Here is a 22,500-nt window from a genome sequence, read left to right on the forward strand (position 1 = left end):
ATCATCCTCCTCACTGTAAGATTAACAAATACCTCCTCCTCCTCCGACACACACACACACACACACACACACACACACACGCACACGCATGCATGCACGCACGCACGCACGCACGCACACACACACACACACACACACACACACACACACACACACACACACACACACACACACACACACACACACACTCACACACACTAACACACACTGACACACAAGAGAAGCTCCATTACATGATTTGAATACTCCCCCTCTAACACCACCTCATGATCAAAAGGATGGGTAGAAAGTGAGGAAGATACAGTGGGGGAAAAAGTATTGAACACATCAACCTTTTGTCCAGTAAATATATTTCCAATGAGCCTATTCACGTGAAATTTGCACCAGACTTTGGTATTAAGACAAACAATTCAGACAATTCAGACATAACGTCATAAAGTGTAAATAAAGTTATGTGTAATAAAGTGTAATGAAACAGGAAAAAAATATTGAACACACTAAGGGTGTGTTCTCACTAGAACATTTGCTTCACTTGGAATGGGAGCATTCGAAGTCGCTCCTGGAGCAAACAACCAACGCATGCTTCGCTTGAAAAGGGTGGTTTCGCTCCGATTAGAAACGACGCATCAAGGCTGTCCATAGGAAAACAACAGCGCATGCGTGTTGATCTGGATAAGAGCTGGACTAACAGGCAATTTTAAATTTTCCTGACCAATCAACTACCACGTCTGTTGCTTCGATTGTGTATGTTACTTCGTTTACATAAAGGGCTGTGAGAATGCAAATCAGAGAAATAATTTATGCAACAATGTTGCAATCTCATCCACTTGCTCCGGTCATAATTCAGACTTTCATGTGAGAACATGACCTACGGGTGTGTTCTCACTAGAACATTTGCTTCACTTGGAATGGGAGTTTAGGATAAAATTTGCTTTGCTCTGCGTCGTTTGGAGCTGTGAGAATGCACATTCGAACTCACTCCCGGAGCAAACAACCAACGCATGCTCCGCTTGAAAAGGGTGGTTTCGCTCCGATTAGAAACGAAGCATCGAGGCTGTCCATAGGAAAACAACAGCACATGCGTGTTGATCTGGATAAGAGCGGGACGAGCGGGCAATTTTCAATTTTTCTGACCAATCTACTATCACGTCTGTTGCTTCGATTGCGTATGTTACTTTGTTTACATAAAGGGCTGTGAGAACGTAAATCAGAGAAATAATTTATGCAACAATGTTGCAATCTCATCCACTTGCCCTGGGTCATGATTCGGACTTTCATGTGAGAACATGACCTAAGAAAAAGCAGTACACCACAGCAAGGAAAGGCAAGGAACCAGCTGAAAACCATAACTAATTAGGAGGCAACTCTACCTCCAATCTGTGCTAATTAATGTCAGCTGGGTTAGAATATATTGATGGGCTATAAACATTTTTTTTTGTTACCAAGGTGCCACACAACAAACAACTAATGATGGGTAAAAGCAAAGAGCTGTCTCAAGCCCTTCGCAACCAGATTGTTGCAAAACCTGAAAATGGAATTGGCTACAGACGTATTTCACAACTTCTGAATCTTCCAGTAAGCACCATTGGGGGCATTATCCGTAAGTGGCCGGCCACGCACAGGAGCTCCTCACAAGATTTCTGATCAGGGAGTCAGAAGGATACTTAGAAGAGTAGCCAAAGAGCCAAGGACTCCTAGTAAAGAGCTCCAGAAGGCTGTCCACAAGATGGCGGCGCGTTCGCACGCGAGGCTCGGAGTGGCTCCGACGCTGGTGCTTCTTAGCGTTTTTAAGTACATTTGTATGTACATTTTTATTTTAGTACTTATAGGGAACTGTTGTGTAAATAGTACCTACAGCAGACTAGACTTACTAGAAGTTGGTGCGCAAAACGAGAGGACTGTAACAGCGGAATTCTTGAAACAACAAAACATTCCACTCGACATAGCTCGCTTACCGGGAGAACAATGGTACGCGATCCCGTCCCTCAGACGCAAACGTCGGCGTCGGGACCGTAAACAACGCCGAGGCCGCAGGGGAGGCCTGCTAGCTAGGCTGAGGAGAAGCCCGGATAAACCTGCTTTGCCGAGTATATTCCTCTCCAACGTAAGATCTCTGGCTAATAAGATGGACGAACTGAGACTGCAGGTTGCTTCCAACAACACCGTGGGGGACAGCTGTGTGATTATTCTCACAGAAACCTGGCTCAACGCTACCATCATCGACTCTGCGGTTGGGCTAGAAGGCTTAGTGCGAAGACGTGCGGAGGCGGCCTCATTATATCGACGAAGGACAGCTGGTGCTCAAACACGAAAACTGTAAGTAGCCACTGCTCCCCAGACCTGGAATACTTGACTGTTAAATGCCGACCCACATACCTCCCGAGGGAATTCAACGCGGTGTACATAACAGCAGTATACATTGCACCAAGCGCGGATGCTAGCTTAGCATTGGCGCGGCTACATGACGTCATCAGTGGTGGACAGAGCGCGGACCCTCAGGCAGTGCATATAATCGCGGGGGACTTTAATCATGCTGACCTGAAGGTAGTACTACCCAAGTTCTATCAGCATGTTAAATGTGCAACAAGAGGAGAAAAAACACTGGACAAGGTATACACCAACATCAAGCTTGCCTACAAGGCTAGACCGCTAGCTCATCTAGGCATGTCTGACCACGTGTCCATCCTTCTGATCCCAGCCTACACTCCCATGAGGAAAAGTGCTCATCACCACTAAGACTGTCAGAACCTGGCCAGCAGGGTCCGCTCCACTGCAGATCTGCCTGAATGACGCCTCATGGCAGGAATATGAGCATGAGGACCTGGAACAGTTCACGTCGTCGGTTCTGAACCACATAGTGAACTGCACCAACTCAGCCACCGTGGACAAACGTGTCCGGGTCTACCCCAACACGAAGCCATGGATGACTGAGAAGGTCCGAAAACTGCTCAAGGAGAGGGACAACGCCTACTCAGCGAAGGACACACTGCTGTACAGCACCACCAGGGCTAACCTAAACCGTGGCATCCGGGAGGCCAAGGCAGACCACAGAGAGAAGATTGAGGAAAGCTTCCTGAGCAACGACTCCAGGCGGGTGTGGCAGGGGGTTCAGCACATGACAAACTTCAGAGCCAACAGGCTCACAGCCGCGGAGGACGACCCCCTGCTGGCGGAAAAGCTGAACTCCTACGCCCGGTTCGACGAGGGGCGAACGGAGGTAACCACAACACAAACACCACTCTCTCCAGCTCTCAGCAGCCTCACCCTCACAGAGCATGAAGTGAGACGCGTGCTGAAGGTGGTGGACCCCAGAAAAGCCTCAGGGCCGGATGGCGTCCTGGGACGGGTGCTGAAGGACTGCGCCGACCAGCTGGCCGGGGTTTTCACCAACATCTTCAACCTGTCCCTGTCCCAGGCCACCATCCCACCCTGCCTGAAAACCTCAACTATCATCCCAGTCCCGAAGAAAAGCACGGTGAGCTGCCTAAACGACTACCGCCCGGTGGCATTCACACCAATCATCATGAAGTGCTTCGAGAAACTGGTCCGGGCCCACTTAGTCACACGCCTCCCGCCCAACCTGGATCCATACCAGTTCGCCTACAGAGCCCACAGGTCCACAGAGGACGCCATCGCGACGACTCTCCACTCCACTCTATCCCACCTGGAGAGGGGGAACAGCTACACGAGACTGCTCTTTGTGGACTTCAGCTCTGCCTTCAACACCATCCTTCCAGACAGGCTAGTGACCAAACTACTAGACCTGGGACTATCACACTCTATCTGTGCATGGATCAAGGACTTCCTGTCTGACCGCCCCCAGAGGGTGCGGGTGGGCTCCCACACCTCCACAGCCCTCAGACTCAGCACTGGGTCCCCCCAGGGCTGCGTGCTAAGCCCCATCCTCTACAACCTCTACACCTACGACTTCACCCCCGTCCACCCCAGCAACTCCATCGTAAAGTTGGCAGACGACACCACCGTGGTGGGCTGCATCTCGGGGGGGGACGAGGCAGCGTACAGGGATGAGGTGGAGCAGCTGGGCAAGCTGTGCAAGGTTAACAACCTGCTGCTGAACCAGTCAAAGACCCAGGAAATCATCGTGGACTTCAGGAGGAAAAAATCTGAGGTCCAGCCCCTGCTCGTCGATGGAGGGAGCGTGGAGAGAGTCTCAACCCTCCGATTCCTGGGGGTGCACATACAGGATGACCTGTCCTGGAAGACCAACACAGCAGCCATCATCAAGAAGGCACAACAGCGGCTCTACTTCCTGAGAGTCCTCAGGAAATACCACCTCAGACAGGAGCTGCTTGTGACCTTCTACCGCTGCACAGTGGAGAGCATCCTCACCTACTGCATCTGCGTGTGGTTCTCCAGCTGCACAGCCACAGAGAGGAAAGCGCTACAGAGAGTCGTGAGATCGGCCCAGAAGATCACCGGCGCCCCCCTCCCCTCTCTGGAAGAGCTGTACAACACACGCTGCCTCAGGAAGGCCTCCAAGATCTCCAGAGACCCATCCCACCCTGGGAACGAACACTTTGTTCGGCTGCCCTCGGGCAGGCGGTTCAGGACCATGTCTGCAAGGACAAATAGACTGAAGCTCAGCTTCTACCCCAGGGCCATTCAGGCCCTGAACACAGCAAAGACCTAGGTTCTAGGCCCTGGACAATCTAGACAATTTGATGGCAGCTACTAGATTGTAATCAAGTGCAATACTGAAACACAACTGTGAACATTTCAAACCTGCAAACTGCGACACTTTAAATGAATGTGCAATAACACTATGTGCAATATGACAACCCTCGGGTACATAAGGTTCAGAGATAGGAAATGTTAGGATATGTATAGCATAGCATAGAGTACAGCACAGTGTTTTATTTGTATAGTATAGTATAGTGGATAGTATACATAGCCTTTATTTATGTAAACCAGCTCTTTTCCCTTCTTGTTTTTAGTTTTTTTTTCCTAGCACCAGGGGAGCCCCCCCTCCCAAATTTCGTTGTATGGTACCTGTACTATATCAATGACAATAAAGACCATTCATTCATTCAGAAAGACTTGGAGGCAGCAGGTACAACTGTGATAGAAAGGACAGTAGGCAATGCACTCCACTGCCATGGCCTCTGTGCACGCTCAGCCCGCAAGACTCCACTACTGAAAAAAATACATGTTGAAGCTCGTTTAAGGTTTGCTAAACAACATTTGGACAAGACAGTGAACTACTGGGAGCATGTACTCTGGTCAGATGAGACCAAAATGGAACTTTTTGGCTGTCACACAACACACCATGTTTGGAGGAGAAATGGCACTGCACCTTACCTGAATAACACTATTCCAACAGTGAATTTTGGAGGTGGAAGTATCATGGTGTGGGGCTGTTTCTCCTCTCGTGGTACTGGCAGACTTCATATCATTGAAGGAACAATGAACGGAGCCATGTACAGAGAGATTCTTGAGATGAACCTGCTGCCATCCACCAGGATGCTGAGGATTAGATGTGGGTGGACCTTCCACCAGGACAACGATCCAAAGCATACAGCAAAGGAAACTCACAATTGGTTTCAGAGAAAGAAAATCAACTTGTTGGAATGGCCCAGTCAATCACCTGACTTAAACCCAATTGAACATTTGTGGAAGCATCTGAAGATCCAGATTCACAAGAGGGCCCCGCGCAATCTTCAAGATTTAAAGACAATCTGTGTAGAGGAATGGGCCAAAATCACACCTGAATACTGCGGGCGATTAGTTACTTCATACAGAAAGCGCCTTGAAGCTGTCATTACAAACAAAGGCTTCTTTCACCACTAAGTATTAAATACATTTCAGTTAGTGTGTTCAATACTTTTTTCCTGTTTCATTCCACTTTATTCCACATAACTTTATTTACATATGGACTTTAATGTTTAGATTATAGATTAAAGATGGTTAGATTTAGATTTGTCTGGACTGTTTGACTTAATACCAAAGTCTGGTGCAAATTTCACTTGAATTGGCTAATTGGAAATACATTTACTGGACAAAATGTTGCTGTGTTCAATACTTATTTCCCCCACTGTAGCTCTCTTGAATTTTGTGTGTGTGTGTGTGTGTGTGTGTGTGTGTGCACATGCATGTGCTTGTATAATAAAGATAACAGTATGAAAAGACAGTAGGGGTCAACTCTATCACAACTCTAACTCCCTTCATGATAGGGCAGATGGCTGGTGTCCTTAGCAACAGCGAACGAGGCAGCATCAACGTCACTGCCTGTTATGCAATGTTGTGTTAACCGCACGCCACTAACCGAGTAGACGGTATAGCTTCCAAAACTTCTCTCAGCAGGAGAGCTCCTCTACTGGGATGTGTGTGTATGTGAGTGTGAGCGAGAGAGAAAGAGAAAGAGAAAAAAGAGAAAAAGTTTGAGAATCAGAGATGAAGAACTCACCTCACTGTAAAAAATGTTTTTTAAAGAACAGGAGCAGTTAGTGCTAGGCTAATGCCTGGAGAAGGGGGGGGGGGTGTCAAGAGGCTTGCCTTTGCCTTTCATTCATATCATTTTCCCCTCCTTGCCTGCTCAACGAAGTCCCTCTTTCTCTCTCTAGCCTGGTCCGTACATAGCACAGCCGTGTGGCAACACAGACTGACTCGCCAAATGCTAGAAAGGACGTACCTGTCATACAGACCACTGTTTTATGTATTTTATTGAATGTTTTCTGTTTTCTGTATTGAATGTTTTCTGCCTGTCATACCTGTCATACAGACCACTGTTTTATGTATTTTATTGAATGTTTTCTGTTTTCTGTATTGAATGTTTTCTGCCCTAACTGAGCTGTTTGACAACAAAATTTCCCCATTGGGGACAATAAAGGTTTTCAATCAATCAATCAATCAAAACGACCATGTGCCATTGCAACCTCTTCCAGTTAAAGTATGAGAAGTAACAGTTAAAAGTTAATTCTATCATCACACAATATTCAATGATGGATTCTAGTTCTTCAGGCGTATTGGTTACTCATGCAGTCTTAACTTTTATAAGTACTGCAAAGAGGGAAAGGTATTAAAAGTACTAATTTCACTCAAGTCAGGCCTACAATATCCCTTGGTGGATAGTTGAAAAATATAATATGACTATGGCGCCATCTACAGGCTAATTTGGACTAAACTCATTATGTTGTTTTATAAAGAATGGGTATTTACAACATACTCAGCAGATGGCACTATAGAGATATCTACCAATGATATCTACAGCAGTATTTATATTATTTCCAAGACATGGTACGGCACTTTGAATTAGGTTATGTTGCTCAAGTTTATACAAATCACATTGCCTAGTTGGATAATATCCCAATTATATTATGTCATCACATCTAGTAAATTGTTGAAGTACATTTAGAAAAAGTGAGAAATCAGATATAAAATAATAATATAAAATATATTAATCCAGGAACAAGGTCAGCTAAAACAATATGAGTTATGTAATAATAATAATAATAATAACTTTATTTATATAGCACTTTACGTCAAAGTGCTTTACAAGTAGGCTACAATATGTAAAAAAAACAACACATTTTAAACAATATAAAAACAGCTATTTCAATTTTAAAAAAAGAATAAAAATTCGCACCACAAATATAATAGGTCAAAACAAAACATTTAAACAAATTTAAAAACAACTATTTCAATTTAAAAACACACATAAATTACAACAGCACAAAAACAGCCTATGACATGTAGACAACGCAAAACAGGTGGGTCTTTAGCTTATTTTTAAAATGTATTTTTTCTTATTTTGTTTAGACTACATGACACAGTATTTACAGTAGCCCTACTAGGACCAATCCCAGCCCGAGGAGAGCTGCGCATGGTCCAGCATGGTGTCTGCCCGGTCATGCGTTGTTGTTGTCAGAGGGTCGCGTTGTACTCCAGTCGGTCTCAATGGGAAACGGAGACGGTCAGCGAAGCGCTTTTCTGAAAACAAGTCGGTACGTACATGCATCGTTTCTCAGAAGCCTGTCTCTGTGGCATTGATTGTCGTGAGTTTTAGAGTAACATTGTTATCCAATTGCGATTCCTCCAAAGTCACGGCGGCTTTGATCCAGGACGAGTATGTTGTGTGTGCGTGTGTTCAGGTCGGCCGCTCAACAGGTTGTAGACCACAGAACACGCGAGACTGCTCTTTTGGATGATTCAATCGAGAATGCATTCGGGCATGTGTAAGAGATCAATGATATGGGATAGGATGATCGGTTTAAATGTCAGTAGGCCTTTAGTAGAGCTAACCTCTTGGACAGATGGACTAGATGCGTCCTCATTCGTATCAGCTTATGGCAGACTAGTAGTAAATCACAGAATGGACCAGTTCGAGCTTCCAGTCTATGCGCTGAACTGGATAGCTTTAGTGTACTACTGCGCTTTCCCATTGCAAATGCTTTGAGAGAGTCTGAAAAAGTGCCAGGCAAAACAGCTCGACTCCCACAGAGACGTTCCAGTCTGGCGTGTCCGTGTTGCTCCATGTCAACATTACATCAGCAGGCAGCCCGAGGGCAGGAGTGTGTTTACACAGTGGGGGGGGGTGGGGGCAGGGAACAGGAGTCCTGGAGGGTCACTGCTGCTGTCCCAAATATATATATATATATGCGACAAGCTGCTACTGGGACTGCTGGGTTGTGTTGGGGAGGGGGCGTTGGTTGGTTACTGTAGGCTGTGTGTGTGTGTGTGTGTGTGTGTGTGTGTGTGGGGGGGGGGGGGGGGGGTGGGGGTGGGGTTGTGCAGTAATGTGTGAGCCCTGTGTGTGTTGGTGTGGAGACGACCCCCACACAAACACATGGCTGTCAGCTGAAGGCTGGCGTGTGTGTGTGTTTGGCAGACAGCGCTATTCCAGAGGCTTGGGCTGGCACTGCGTAAGGGTTGGAGTTGGCCCAGGGGCAGAACAATCCACCTCTCTGTTCCCCCATCACCCCCTCTGTTCCCCTGTCATTCCCTCTGTTCCCCCGTCATTCCCTCTGTTCCCCCATCACCCCCTCTGTTCCCCTATCACTCCCTCTGTTCCCCCATCACCCCCTCTGTTCACTCCCTCTGTTCCCCCATCACCCCCTCTGTTCCCCTATCGCTCCCTCTGTTCACTCCCTCTGTTCCCCCATCACCCCCTCTGTTCACTCCCTCTGTTCCCCCATCACTCCCTCTGTTCCCCTATCACTCCCTCTGTTCACTCCCTCTGTTCACTCCCTCTGTTCACTCCCTCTGTTCACTCCCTCTGTTCCCCTATCACTCCCTCTGTTCCCCCATCACCCCCTCTGTTCCCCTATCACTCCCTCTGTTCCCCTATCACTCCCTCTGTTCACTCCCTCTGTTCCCCTATCACTCCCTCTGTTCCCCTATCGCCCCCTCTGTTCACTCCCTCTGTTCCCCTATCACTCCCTCTGTTCTCCTAACCCCCCCTCTGTTCCCCCATCACTCCCTCTGTTCCCCTAACCCCCCCTCTGTTCCCCCATCACTCCCTCTGTTCTCCTAACCCCCCCCTCTGTTCCCCCATCACTCCCTCTGTTCCCCTATCACTCCCTCTGTTCCCCTATCACTCCCTCTGTTCCCCTATCACTCCCTCTGTTCCCCTATCACTCCCTCTGTTCCCCTATCACTCCCTCTGTTCCCCTATCACTCCCTCTGTTCCCCTATCACCCCCTCTGTTCCCCTATCACTCCCTCTGTTCCCCCACCATTCCCTCTCTTCCCCCATCACTCCCTTGCTCATCTCCATATCCCTACATTTTTCACCTCCCTCCAGCCCTCCCTTTTCTCACCCCCTATAGCCCTCCCCCTTTTTCACCCCCTCTATCCCTCCCTGTCCTCACCTCTCTTCATCCCTCTCGTTGCTGTTGCACTCCTATTCTTCCCTTTTATCACTCACTCGATCCCTCCTTTTTCTCACCTCTTTTCATCCCTCTCTTTACTTCTCTATTCGTTCCTCCCTTAGTAACTCCTTAGTGCATCTCAATTACATTTAGCAGACCCCAAAAATGTAAATGTAATGCACTAAGGAGTTCTACCTCTCACAACCTCTATTTTCCCCTTTATTCTTCTGCTGCTCCTTTTCAAGCCTATTAGGGCTCCAACTAACGATTATCATTTAATATAGCCCAATAATTAACAACTTGTCGATACGCAAACCGATTTAGGCTACATTGTTGCAGCCCTATTTCGTATCATATCTCATTTTAGTGGCCATGAAGGAACAGATTTGAATGACACGTTCAACAAATTATTTGCCTCAAAACATAGGTGCAGGGTTGCATGATAAAAGGGGAACAAAACAACATTCACTGCCAAACCTGGTAAATAGACTATAGGATGTATTTCAACGGTACACAAATGTGCTTGATTTAGCTTTCCCAGTGCAATGGAGCCAATGGAAAAGTCCCAAAAAGGAAAAACCCTGTGGCCCAATCGGTGTTCTTGAAAGAAAACAAAAGGTTTGCTCACTGGAAACCGTACAAAGAAAGACACTATTCAGACAGAGCCACACATTTACTTTTTTTTTTCTAGTCAGGTTTATTCATTGGCAAGGGATAGCCTACCTAATATTATTGACCTGTTGGACATTTGGCATTAAGATCTGAAAGGGGAAAGTCTCTATGCCCAATTACTAAATCTGTGGTCATTGTGTGTTTCTCAATTCAAACAGTCCAATGGATGGAGGATATGGAGGAAGAGAGACCTCCTGATCTCAATGCTTAGGTAGGCTACCTGCTCAGTGAGGCTTCAGTAGGACTGCATGACCAGTGAGTGTTACGCCAACTCAGTTTCTCATAATTCAGGTCTCACCGTTGTCTAGTCTCTTTTATCATCCCCTTGACCCCTCATTTGTGTGACCTGGAGAGAAAGTGTGTGTGTGTGTGTGTGTGTGTGTGTGCATGTTTGTGCGTGCACGTGTATTAGGCAGTTCCAAGATGGTGTTTTAATAAGTAATACAATAAGTGATAGCCTAAGTCCTGTCTAAATTCCCAGGAAAGGTTTGGGAAAGAGGAAACCGAGTTAGCTAATAAAAACACAACTTGTGTGATGTCATTCATCATCGCTGCTCACACACACAGGCCCAGGCTCCGCTCCTCTATCCTCTCTCTCCCGTGGCTCACAACTTACAGCATTTTCACAGGATAGCAGCCGTTGAGCTGTTGTCCCGGGAACAGTTCCAATTAAACAATGTGACCGACACCCGTGGCAGCGACTGCTTTCGCTGTTAATATTGACTGTTCATAGGCTATGTCAAAGGTAATTAACCAATTGGAAAACAGATAGGAAAGAAAGCAAGGAGGTGTCTGTCATTTTATCATTAGGAAAAGAGCAAATAGTTGAATAGTTTGTGTGTATTGTCAAGAGCTGTGTTGGTGTGTAGTGAGGGTGTGGGCTTAATTGAAACCAAACCTTGTTCTCCTGTCCAACAAGCAGTCAATCGTCTAAGAAAGAGAGTGGGTGTGTAAGTGTCTGTGTAGAAGAGGGATGGGGTGAGATAATCCACCAGAGAGAGGGAGGGGAGAGCTGGAGGAGTTTGTCTCAGAATGGGATGCGGCCAGCCAGAGCGAGAGAACACTGCAAAACAAAGGGTAGAATAATTCAGTCATGTTTATCAGACAGTTGTGTTTCCTGTAGAAGCTAGGCTTAGATGTTTCCTGTGCTGTCGTTTAACTCCCTTTCCCAGCCCCCTCTTTCTCTCCCCCCTTTCTCTCTTCCTCCCTCTCTACTCTCTCCCATTGTTCTCTATCTTTCCTTGTCTTTCTGCCTCCCCCCTGTCTCACCATCTCTCTTGCCCATGGACTATGTACATTGTTGGGGAGTATAGCTCTCACTCCTTCACACTATAATGTGGAAACATTAGAGTTAGGAGTTGAACGTGTTTGTTTTCCTGTCTCCTGGCCTTCCCCTGACCTTTTAAAGTGTTATCCTTGACATTTATCACCACTGCATCCAATATGCATCCTCCAATACACCCTGTGTTCTGTCACTATGGGAACTGAACAGACGTTTAGTACTTGGGGAGTTGGTAAGTTTGTGTTAGTGGTTCTTTGGAAAGTGACTTCATATCCTGTCCATCACTGTTTCCCAAACGGAGGGCTGGGACCCTAAAGTGGGTTGAGTTCGATATGGGTGAATTATAATAGGCCTGGGCAAGAATCGCTGTTTTGGTAATCTCAAGTGTGTTAGATCTTACTGATTGTCTAGCAACATTTATCCTTCCGTCACTCAGACACATATGACACAGACCCTCATACACACACACACACACACACACACACACACACACACACACACACACACACACACACACTATTCTCAGGTCACTCAGACACACACATTCTGTTCCTTCCAGGTCAGCCTGCTCTTCAGGGTTAGCAATAACGCCCCAATATACAGCAATAACGCCACAATATGCAGCAATAACGCCACAATATACAGACTCGAGAGGTTGTTATCTTAAAGACCTTGGGGGTTAGGCGCCAGGGCACAGACAGAGGGTGGTCAAGATAGATGGGTTAAGCTGCCGAGGAGTCAATCTGTCCTTGGTAGAGAGAGTATTTAAGCCTGTCTGTATGTCATAATGATGTCGTGGAATGGTCGTGGAATGCCGGATGCTGGTTACTGTGAATGAACCATTCGCTGACTGTCTTAATAAATCAAGTACAGAGATTCCGACCCGTGTTGAACATTCTATTTTCTTGTCAAATCGTGTATCGTGCACCTAATCTATCCTGAGATGACACAACGCATTTAAGATCACGAAATCCTCGATAGATCGATCCATAACATCTAATTACCGACAAGAAGATTCTACAAGTGTCATGACAAAATGAAGTGACTCAGAGCAGTGTGATGTGATTGTTGTGCCTACATTACAGTCCCTTCTCTGGAGACTAGGAAGAGGGAATGGTGGTGAGTTTCCGTAACTCTCTCTCTCTGGTTCCTGGCACCATATGCATCTATCATACTGGCCGTGACATGCTCTTCCGGCGGGTTTTAAAACCACGACCATAGAAATAGATATCATAGAATGGACATGCTGCTCTCACAAGCCGCTTTTAGCCTGTAGTGCAGTGTCTGAGAGAACCAGTGCATGCTTGCTCCAGAGAAATGTAAAGCTGAGAGACTCAACCAGCAACCAGTGATTAGGCTACGTCTTTACATGCACTGGCAAGTCTGTGGCAAGGCTCTCTTGGATATAGTGCAACAGTCTATTGTGGTTGTCTAATGTCCAATGTCTTGGTTGTTATTGCGTGAAGAGGAATCTTTTAGTAGAACTCAACTAGGCCTACCCAAGAGTGAGTCAAACCCATGTGGCAAAGTCTCACACTATCTGTTGTGTTTGGAGGCATTGTTTTCTTTGCCAGAGGCCTGCTCTACACATTGCATAATAAAACCGTTTTGCTGTTGATATTCGCACTCCGTTGTAGTAGTATGACAAATCGTTGATGATTTCACACCTGTTTATTAGGGGTATAACGGTACACAAAGATTTTAGTTCGGTACATACCGCGGTTTTTAAGTCACTGTTCGGTTTCCGGTACAGCAGGGTAAGAATTCACAAAACAAAAATAAATATATATATAGATAGATAGATAGATAGATGTCCACCCAAAGGTTGTGAGAGTGATAGCAGATGCCTTAGATAAGTCGTGGACAACTGTAGTTTATGCTTGTTTATAAAGGGCTGGTATGATTTGCTTGCTGAAATGCGGACGAGAGGGAACTACGTAACGAGGCTCGATTACTTTCGATTACTTTTGCTTAAAACCTGTGTTCTCGACAACGGAGTATGGTCCGCTGCTATAAAAACACCTATGCCGTTTTTTGTGGCCCGGTCTAAATTGTTAGCGAGAGGCTGCTTAAATGCCATAGCTGGGTTTGCACTTCACTCTGTTTTTTTCTTGTACCTCTGATGTTCACATTCATCCACCTGTCTTTGTCCATCGTCATTGTAGGTAACTGAAAAACTGTAATTTTCCCAAACAGGAGAATTTTTTATTTTTTTTGCTTTAGGAAGCAGGAGGAACTTCAATCTCTAGTTTGTCTGCGTTCGCCATAACGACTGCTAAATTACTAACAATCTCTCTGTGGAGTGTGTGCGCATGCATACTGGCTGAGATAACTTCCAACACACAAAAAGTGCAGTGGGTAAAAGAAGGCTGCGTTCATTCGGTACGTATTCAAACCGAACATTTTCGGTACGGGTCCTTCGGTTCGGTTCGAATACGTGTACCGTTGTACACCCCTACTGATATCTAAGCTTTCTAGTAAGAGGAGCCACCTAGATTGCTCAAATGAATCCAGTAACTTTCCAGCTGGTAGCTGGTCCCTACAGACAACAAAAGACTGATGCGATGCAATCTCCATTGTGTCTACCATTAAGGGTGGCTTTATTAACTGGCTTTATTGAACGTGTTGTTAACGACCACATCGCCTCTGATTAACGTAGGTGTCAGAGGCTCTCTTGGAAGATAGTGGCTGCATCCCATTTCTCCACCCCTTTCCTACTATCTATACTTGTACACTTTCATGGGAATGGATTGGTATAAGAACTCATGTTTAGACCAATCCTATACCTTTTTCGATCCATGTGGGGAAGGGCACAAGTGCACACTTAAGGGGAAGGGTGGAGAAATGGGACTCAACAAGTGTTTAGAAGGACTGTCAGGCTGGTACCATCAACCGATGATTACATGCCACATTGCAGACGGGCACAGATTGCTATATTGTATGATGCGGTTAGCTGATCATTTTAAACAAATAGGTCTATCCAGGTGTTGTGAGATCTGGTAGGAGACTGCACTATAGCCAGGATATGTGCATTCCCTCTGGCTCCATGCACACAAGCTGTCAGTGACACACAGTTTTGTGAGTAGAGATTCATCACTCTGTTAACACATGTTTTCTCCTCTCCTCCTCAGTTTTTCCTCCGATGGATGGAGACGGGTGTGAGGTGTGAGGACATGTGCCTGTAGTGGAGCAGAGACCCACACACACACACACACACACACACACACACACACACACACACACACACACACACACACACACACACACACACACACACACACACACAGAACGCATTCTGGTCACAGGTATAATTGACCATGGCCAGTGACACCAACAGCAGCAATGGGACGGCGAAGGCGGCTTGGGTGGCATTTGCTGAAGAAATGTTCGAGGCGAGTGCAGACCAAACAGGTAATCATCTTAAACACACACCCACGCGCACACACTGACAAACATACACCCTTCTGCACGCTGCAGTGAAAATGAGAATTCCCCTCGTACTGTAAATAGTAGCTGTTGACTGTGCAGCTAGTTGAGACCTTATCTTTCTTAACACTGAATGATGTTGTATTATGCTTCATAGTAAGCAATGCTTGACAAAATTAGGGTTAGGGTTAGTCTCAACAGTGAGGAATTTGTTGTTGTTTATGATTTGATCAGCATACAGGAGGAGACAGGTTGCACCCCTACATAATGATATGCTGTGTATAGATCAATCTGCCTGTGACAAGGAGTCAGGCACACCATTCTAAGAGCACTGATTTTGTTATAATCTCTGTGGAGTCAGCTATCAGGCCTAGGGGTTAGAGTAGTGTCCTCCATGAAGCCTCTGCCCAGATGGTCTGTAATTCTCCAGAAAATGTAAATAAACAGTTTAGAGAGAGAGAGAGAGTACATTTGGCAGGTACCCTTCAGATTCCAGTGAGAGTGTGTGTGTGTGTGTGTGTGTGTGTGTGTGTGTGTGTGTGGTTGTGTTCTCTGTGCTAGTTTTAACACTGCCCTGCTAACGGTTTGCAGCTGGTTGAGACAAGACCCTTTCTGATGTGTGTGTCTGTGTTTGTCTGTGTGTGTATGTGTGTGTGACTCTCAGACATGGACAGCAGCTCGCAGAGGCATTGTCCTGCCCCGTCAGAAACCTCTTCCAGTGTAGAGCCCATGGCCCCGCCCCCTCAACAGAGTGCCTGGGTTCTGTTTGAGGAGAGGCCCTGGCCCTCGCAGACGCAGGTAAAAGGTATGGCACACCCACTGGCTACAAGAGGGGCAAGGGTTAGAGGTTAATAGTGACTGATGGTTCATCAGTCATTGTGTGAGAGAGAGAGAGTGTGTGTGTGTGTGTGTGTGTGTGTGTGTGTGTGTGTGTGTGTGTGTGTGTGTGTGTGTGTGTGTGTGTGTGTGAGAGTGAGGCCTAGGCTACATGACGGCAAAACAACGACAAAACGTAATTTCGATCTCTGGCCACACAAGCGTTTTCTCATTGTCGCGCAAAAGAATCTCTGGCCACATGGAACCACGTATTCAGGTACACTGGTAGACCCAGAAAATGGTTCAAATATAATTGAGACAGTACCAAAAAATAATATGAATTAATTAATTTGTATTCATTCGGTAGTATTGTCAACTCCCGACCAATTACATTACACACGACTCCAAAAACGATACGGAAACACCCTCCCAGCGTTATCGTCTTGTCACACGAATTCGGCGGAGGTGTGTAGCCATGACGTGCAAACGATATCAGATCATCGCCGCTTCAGTCAAATCCGGCGCCGTGTAGCCTATGCCTGAGTGAGAGTGCGTGTGTGTGTGTGTGCCTGTGTGCCTGTGTGCCTGTGTGCCTGTGTATGTGTGTGAGTGTGAGTGTGAGTGTGAGTGTGAGTGTGAGTGTGAGTGTGAGTGTGAGTGTGCGTGTGCGTGTGCGCATCTGCGTATCTGCGTATTTGCGTATGGCTCTGTGCCAATCAACTCTGTAGATAATCAAGCCTTGTTTCTTGTTGTGACCAGCAGACTAGAGATCCCACGTGCCAATGTATTGGATATTTGCCCATTGCCACTACAACATTGATAAACAGATGCATTACTAAATCTGCCGGCTCGTTATGTGACCTAGATTGAGTGCTGAGCCCTAGAATTGTGTAACTTTACCATCAGGGACAGAGAGATGAGAACACCTCCATTAGGATGCATTATGGAATGAAAAGGGATTAGATGTGGACAGTTCTGTGTAAAATTACCCACCAAAATGTCAAATGTGACAAATGAAAGTTTTCCAACAATCTCTCATCATACAAATAGAGTCAAACATATGGAAAAGCATCTAAGTACCGTAAATATCTACCAGGAAAAGTTTTTAAAAGGTGTTCAGAAAAACTCTCTTACCAAAAACATAAGATATTTTCCAATTTAGTTTAGGAACAATAAAGGCCAATGCACACGGTGTGCGATTTTGTCGCACGACAACATTCGATTCTCAAATCACACCACCGAAGTCGGACCAGGCAGGCTGATTACTATAGGCTCTACCAATATTGCTTGCCTTGCTTCCACAATTTCTACAAAATACAACTGGGCATATTGTGCCTACAGGCTCGATTGTTATTATTATGTAATATAGGTGTCTTGTAATCCCATATGAGATGGGCCGTGTTGTTGACTTCGGTGGTGTGAATTGAGAATCGAATGTTGTCGTGCGACAATATCGCATCACACGCCGTGTGCATTGTCTCATTCAAAACAATGGAATCGAATTCGGCGGTGCGACAAAATCGCACTGTGGAGAACCCTTTAAGGAACCATGTTGGGTTCCATGCACTGTAGAACCCTTGTCACATAGGGTTCAACATGGAACTCAAAAGGGTAATACAGTGTGAAATACAGTAGCAAATATAGGCTAGTAGTAGGAATAATAATACAAACCAGTGCATCAACATCCTTCCCAACCACCACATCATTATCCTCATCTCATGCTCTAGAAAAATGCTTCATTGTTGTTGAGTACACTGGGGAAAGCAAAGCCAGCAAATCACACAAATATGTAGCGCAGACGTACGTGCCATTGAGAATAATAATAATAATAATAATAATAATAATAATAATAATAATACATTAGACTTGTATAGCGCTTTTCTAGACACTCAAAGATGCTTTACAAACTGAAAAGATTGAGTAGTAATAATAAAAAGAAACAAAAAATAAAGAAAGTATAGGGTAGTATTAAGGTAGTGCTGGGGACACATGGGAAGGGGAGGCGGAGAGGGTAACATGATGACATACTACAGGCTACATGTTGCACACTTCTACATCAAGGGATTTGTCTTCATCACTAAAGAGCACAATTACACATGATGTGGTGTCTTTAAAACAGATTCTTAGGGTCCTTCTTAGGGTCCTTCCAACACTGTATTTTTTTTCTAATTCAGTTTCTTGGTGCCAAAAGTCTGGACTATCGTCTTTTGGTAGAATGAAGATTTATGTTTCTTGTTTTTTGTGAGTTTTATTGGTTGAAGTTAATTCATGCTTTGCCGACAACTGTCGATCGACATCAATGTCGTCTAGTCAACACTTTTGAGTATCACTGAGGGTTGTCACACACCTCCTGAACTTTTCTATGTGACTGACGCTATCATAGATCATTAACATTATTACCATAATGACTGTGTTTACTGTATCTGTATCTATATACAGAATGACATTCAAATCCCAAAATCATACATTTCTGTCGGGGACCCATTTAGTCATTCTGCTACTGTCATTCTGTTACCGGATGCAAGTCTACTTCACTTACTGTAGCAAACTCAAGGTATCATATTATAGTGATCACCCCACTCTTTCTGTAGACATATTTGAATCTTAATTTGGAGCAGATCTCAACAGTCGTTCAGTTACCATGGAATTGCCCATATGTTCTATGGGAATGGATGTTATTTTTAACCCTAGTCTCTAGTCTCTACCATGTAGAGGTGTCACACACACACACACACACACACACACACACATTCTTAAGTACACACATATATCTTTCTTTATTTCTTCATTCCCACCATCATGATGGTTTGGTCATCTCTCAGGGCGGTGGGGTTTCCTGTGATGACTACAGACAGAGACAAGTGGCGGTTGTTGTCTATCCAGTATAGTAGAGGATGCTGGGTAACCACGCTCCTCTTGATGGTGGTCACCAAAGCATGTGTGCGGCGCTCTCTCCATTGGTCTCGGTAGCGGTGCAAGAACGCACACAACATACTGAACGCTAACATACACACCACCAGGGTAGAGAAATACCACATGTACCAACCTAAAGGAAGAAAGGTGTTACAGAGAATGCATATTTGTAGAAGGATATCTCAATGGAAATAATGGGCATGAATTGAGTTTCCATTCACTTCCATTCACCATTCACACAGTCAATTCAGTCAAACCTGAATTGACTGAACTTAAAATAGATTTGTCTCAAAACTGTTATTAATCAATACAATACTAAAGTTGCCTGTAAAACTACTGCAGTAGTTATTTAAACATTTAATTCTTTACTTACTCTCTTGAGTCATGTATTGAGTGTTCCAGTTTTTGCTGGTTTCAACTTAGTGCTGTTTTCACCTGCTAAGGCTGCAAGGATGATTTGGTTGCTAAGGGACATAAACAGTCTCACTACAGAATGTGCATGCTTTGAAAAACGTTGTGATGGCATTCTAAATATGGAAATCACTCCATGCTCAAGGTTCTGATGTGATTGTCATCACAGATTTTCTCTCAATCGTATTTGTTTCTAACATTAATCAAGGTGCGGTAGTCTGGTTCCCAGACACCAACGCGTCCAACCTGGCATTCAGAAAGCCAATTGAAAGAGTGTTGAAAACGGATGGCGCATAGCCATTGGCTTTACTTTTCATCAGTCATCTCCCCAGTGCTTCCACACCACACTTTTCTGATTTGGAGCTACTGTTTATTTCTCTGAAATAAAACAAAATACTATATATTATTTTTATTATTATTATTAAATATTTCCTATACCTATATTTACTCGTATTAAGGATAAGGTTTGAGTCATTTGCTGTGTGCAATAGCTTGGTAACAAGATGCAGGGACATCATATTTCATCATAAGTACAGTACTTAATTATTTAACTCATTATTTTAAGTACTCACTAATCCATTGAATAACATCCAAGCTGAAACTAGAAAATGGGTCAGTGTGAGAGGGAGTACTTTCATCTGGGCATGGATGTACAGGAGCTATTGTAGCTAGTTAGCTAGCTTTAGCCAGTTAGCTTGATACCCTGACTACCATTGTCAGACTCTCTACTTCTTTGCTAGAGTGCATTCAGAGTGAAACTGACTTTCAGATTTTGCTCTGAATTCATAAATGGTCTGGAGTATGTCAGAGTCTGTTACCACACTTGGAGCGGCAATTCACGAACGCACCTTGAATACTAAGGTCCATCGACTTTACCTGCGTCAATCATCTGCCACAACAACACTTCCCCCCTCGGGCTTGCACACCAAATGTTTCTGATCTGGAGCCCCACCTCACAGTTGCGTGATTCGCTAAAATCAAATAATGATAAATACTACTCAGTTAGTTCACTCCCACGAAGGCTATGTCGAGTCATTGTTATTCCAGGCTTATTCATTGTTATTCCAGTCTTAGTCATTGTTATTCCAGTCTGGGGATGATGTTAATGGGGTGGTTGTCAATGATTGTATTAGTTTTGGCCTTTTACACAATCTTAGTGTGTTATATACTGTAACACTGTACTCCCTCTACTGCTTTGACAGGTCCTAGACACAGCATTTGTTCCACAGCAAGTTTCTGGAGTGCAGTGCCCCCTTCAGAGAGCAGCTGGACTACCCAATCAGAGCAGAGCTCCCTTTGGACCACCCAATCAGAGCAGAGCTCAGTGAGCATGGGGGCGTCGTCCTGTGACCTGCCCTCCCTGAATGCGGAGGAGCCTCCCAATGAGACCTCTTCACGCCCACAGTCCCCCAGTAAGCACACACACACACACACACACACACACACACACACACACACACACACACACACACACACACACACACACTCACACTCATACACACTGATCTTATGAAACCACCCACACCTTTGGCTCTATCTATGACTCAGCTCAGATAATAAGATGCACTCCCTTTTTCAGGTGGAGAGGGGAGAGGAGAAGAGGGATAGGACTGGGAAGGGTAAGGGAAGGGAACGAGAGAGGAGAGGAGAGAAGGGAGAGGACCGCGAAAGGAAGAGGAGAGAGAAAGGAAGAGGAGAGAGAAATAAAGCAATAGAAAGGCAGAGTACTGGGAAGGAGAGAGGGTAGAGAAGAGGAGAGGAGACAGATGTGCGACCACTCAGGGAGAAATCTCCAAAGATGATAACACTAATGCAGAGTGGATAAGATCATCCAGGCCCCAGCCATTGCTGTTCTGGCGTACACACACACACACACAGATACACTCACACACAAACACATCCGCTTCTCCTCAGAGACAGTCTCTAGCGGTACAGAGAAGATTGATCTCCTGAGACACCCACGTGCACACACACACATACACACACAAACACAAACACGAACACGTGTCCTTGCAAAAATTGGAAGCATATCTAGGAGTGGAGTCTATCTGGTATTTGAACAGCACCTAAAACCGTCCTGGGATTTTGCTTGAAATCAAGGAACAGGTATGTTCATATACAGATTTGATGCAGAGTGAATGGAATATTATGTTGATTAATGTAGTTTAATCATGCAAAGGGAGTGGCTGTACAATAAGTACACTGTATGTGACACTCTTTGAGGATTGTGTCTATCAGTTCCATTGTGCATGATTGTATATAATAATAATAATATAACTTTTTATTTGTATAGCACTTTTCCTCCAAACGTTGCAGCTCAAAGTGCTCGTATGTATATATGTATGTATGTATGTATGTATGACTATTATTCCAATTTAAGTCCACTAGCGAGGAATGCAACAACCGATGGTCATCGACTGCACAGCCTGAAGTCAGATTGCTATATGATATGATGCGATTATCTCCTGTTTCAAAGAACTTATCCAGGTGTTGTGTAATTTCCAATGTGGTCAACCTGTCAACCCCAATATAATGGCTCCACCAAACCTTCCCATTAACTAAGTGCTGCCACCATATATTAATATAATAATAGTAATATAATAATATTTTCATATATTGCTTACCAGTTTGGTCAGGCTAGGACAGGCTAGGATCCAATATGGAACGAAGCCTTCTGCAGAGAGTCTGTAAGGATGTTTATTCCAGCATAAGCTTTATTTGTCCATCTCTTCAGTGTCGGTGGAGATTAGGGCTGCAACTTGCGATTCCTTTGGTAATCGAGTCTTCTGTCCATTATTCTGACAATGAATTGAGTGCTCTGAAAAAACGTTCAAAAACATGATAGCCTTTGACCTGAACATGTTTCCTTCTGGTTGTTCAGTATAAAAATATACGATAGTCAAACACGCACACACACACACACGCGCGCACACACACACACATACACACACACACACACACACACACACACACACACACACACCCCTACACACACGCACGCACGCACACACACACACACACACACACACCCCTACACACACACACGCGCACACACACACACACACACACACACACACACACACAAGAAAAAGAAAAGGAAGGAAGCCTTTGAGGGCCTGCTTCTTCTTTTTTTCTTTTCAGATTCAAATGTTTG

At 45.0% G+C, this 22,500-nt stretch overlaps 1 protein-coding gene across 1 annotated transcript in view; it reads left to right on the forward strand.

The window, feature by feature from the left end:
* Nucleotides 1–15,073: 15,073 nt before the first annotated feature.
* Nucleotides 15,074–22,500, forward strand: part of ston2 (stonin 2) — a gene marked incomplete at its 3' end in the record, with an annotated part of 21,313 nt that continues 13,886 nt past the window's right edge. The window contains exons 1-3 of the mRNA XM_080522805.1: nt 15,074–15,191; nt 15,871–16,011; nt 20,549–20,758. Of these exons, the coding sequence (XP_080378931.1) occupies nt 15,098–15,191; nt 15,871–16,011; nt 20,549–20,758 (445 nt within the window). The 5' untranslated portion in view covers nt 15,074–15,097. The remainder of the gene's footprint in view (nt 15,192–15,870; nt 16,012–20,548; nt 20,759–22,500) is intronic.

Source organism: Nansenia antarctica, assembly GCF_963989245.1.
Source record: "Nansenia antarctica genome assembly, chromosome: 1".
Classification (NCBI taxonomy): Eukaryota; Metazoa; Chordata; class Actinopteri; order Argentiniformes; family Microstomatidae; genus Nansenia; species Nansenia antarctica.